The sequence below is a fragment of the Gadus chalcogrammus genome, chromosome 8 (genome assembly GCF_026213295.1).
Source record: "Gadus chalcogrammus isolate NIFS_2021 chromosome 8, NIFS_Gcha_1.0, whole genome shotgun sequence".
NCBI lineage: Eukaryota > Metazoa > Chordata > Actinopteri > Gadiformes > Gadidae > Gadus > Gadus chalcogrammus.
The window spans coordinates 17,247,563-17,249,472 of record NC_079419.1 but is presented as its reverse complement, the minus strand read 5'-3'; the positions used below and the strand labels follow the sequence as shown (position 1 = coordinate 17,249,472).

Here is a 1,910-nt window from a genome sequence, read left to right as displayed (position 1 = left end):
CAGACATCCAGACAGCTTCCATTGGTGGTCAGGACCTGTCCCCCTCCAACTGGACCGGCTTGGTGGACTTAGAAGACGAGGCCATCCACAGTGGAGAAGCTTGTAAGCCAGATGCAGAGCCTCTCTCTCTGAGTCAAGGGACAGACCAGAACGAACTTCTTGAACATTACCTCATGGATGTCTCTTCTAATATTGATATTACTTTCTCCCGGTTGGCTCTCTAGCTTCAGACCCCTGGCCCTCAGAGTCCACAGAGCAGTATGTGACGCTGAACATCAGCCCAGGGCAGACCAGCTTCGACTGGGGAGACCCCATGGAGCAGAGGATGGACTCTGACATGTTCCTGAGACCCCAAGCCCTTGGCACCACCTACCTGCCCCCCACTTCTACCGGGAAGAAGGTTGGTTCTGGTTTTGATCTTCTGGTATTTTGATTCTTTTTTAAATAACCCTCCATTCCATCCAGTGAATCAATATTTGAATGGTTGAAACCATAGTAACCATTACATCCATCATCCATCCGTGTGTCTGTTTGTTTCGTAGGTGATCGCTGGGATTGTGAAGTCCATCTGGAAGCCGTGGGGCTACCTCTCTGGGCTGGACGAGGATGAAGAGAGGAGCCCTGCGCCCCCCAGCGCAGCCCCCGAGACAGAGCCGACGACCCAGAACCAGGAGGAGAGGCAGGCAGAGGTGGGGTCGACCACAGCCAGCTCGGCGTCTCCAGGTGAGGCCACGGCCAGTGGGGTGGTTGTTGCTCTGCTCAGCAGACACGACGTACACCTTTTTGCTACAAAGAGAGAGTGGAAGCTACTTAGGAAAGTTGTCAGTAGAAAATAATCAAATTCAATATTTGATATTTAATCTCAGCAGTGTATTGATGATCATGAAACAATAAAAAGGGGTCTGGCCGGTCAAAGGGGTTTCATTACGATATAGAAGCAATGATAAAATTAATATGAAAATACATTTGTTCCCTTTTATGGCCCAAAACTCTGTGTTGTTCTGAACCTTACGACGCAACAAATTGCGAAAAATTTGTGTTACTACTTGAAACCCTATGCAAATATGAATGTCGTTAAACTACCAGCAAGCAACTGCAAAATGTATTTACACTATAAAATGTAATTACATGTAGTGCACTACTCCCCTGTGCTGCAGTAAAGGTAGCAGAGGGATCAAGGCTCAATAAAGGGACTGATAAAGAGAAGACAGTAAAACAATATTGGTGTCTTCAGAGTCCTTGCTTGCTATAAATAATGTTTCACAATGGTTCCTCATTAAGTCGCGTGTGCGTGCAAGCATTTGATTATATTTCCGCTGAAAATATTAAGAGCTCAATAAAGGCTGGCATTTCAAGCTTCATTAATATAAATGGGTTCTCCCTTTTCATATTTACCATTTGTGTCAGGAATGTTAAGGAAAACTTTCAAACACACGGCCTGCATTATTTAAACTCATTCCTAAGATAAATGTTGGCGTTTAAAGAGTCGCTACAGGGCTGAGCCTGCTCAGAATGCTAATAAGGGGGGGGCAGAATTGTCTGGTTCAAAAAATAAAGCTGACACTGATCCCACACAAAGAGCTGAGAGCACCAGGGTTTGTTTGGTCCGTCAAGGAAACGCAGCAAGAATTCCTTGAAATGGTCTTTGCTTTTGTTTCTATTGCTGGGCTCTTTGTCTAGTGATATTGTTCCTGTCCTTGTTTACTGATGGCCTGTCCCTCTCCTGGTATCCCTGGACTCTAGGTGTGTTCTCCTGGGAGTCCTGGTTTGGCGTCACCTCAAAGGAGAATTCTGAGACCAAAAACAAATCCCCCATTAGTCAGCCGTCCTCAGCCTCCACCGACCCAGCTCTGACTACCGAACGCCCCGACGACACCGAGGGGAACGCAGAGCAGACCCAGACACCCACC

General features: G+C 46.9%; 1 protein-coding gene across 1 annotated transcript in view; it reads left to right on the top strand.

Moving 5' to 3' along the window:
- The window catches only part of LOC130387897 (neurocan core protein-like), a 23,601-nt gene that overhangs the window by 8,764 nt on the left and 12,927 nt on the right, over positions 1 to 1,910 (top strand). Inside the window, exons 6-9 of the mRNA XM_056597191.1 lie at positions 4 to 102; positions 225 to 400; positions 543 to 723; positions 1,744 to 1,910. The exon at positions 1,744 to 1,910 is cut by the window's right edge and continues 513 nt beyond it. Coding sequence (XP_056453166.1) covers positions 4 to 102; positions 225 to 400; positions 543 to 723; positions 1,744 to 1,910 — 623 coding nt within the window. The remainder of the gene's footprint in view (positions 1 to 3; positions 103 to 224; positions 401 to 542; positions 724 to 1,743) is intronic.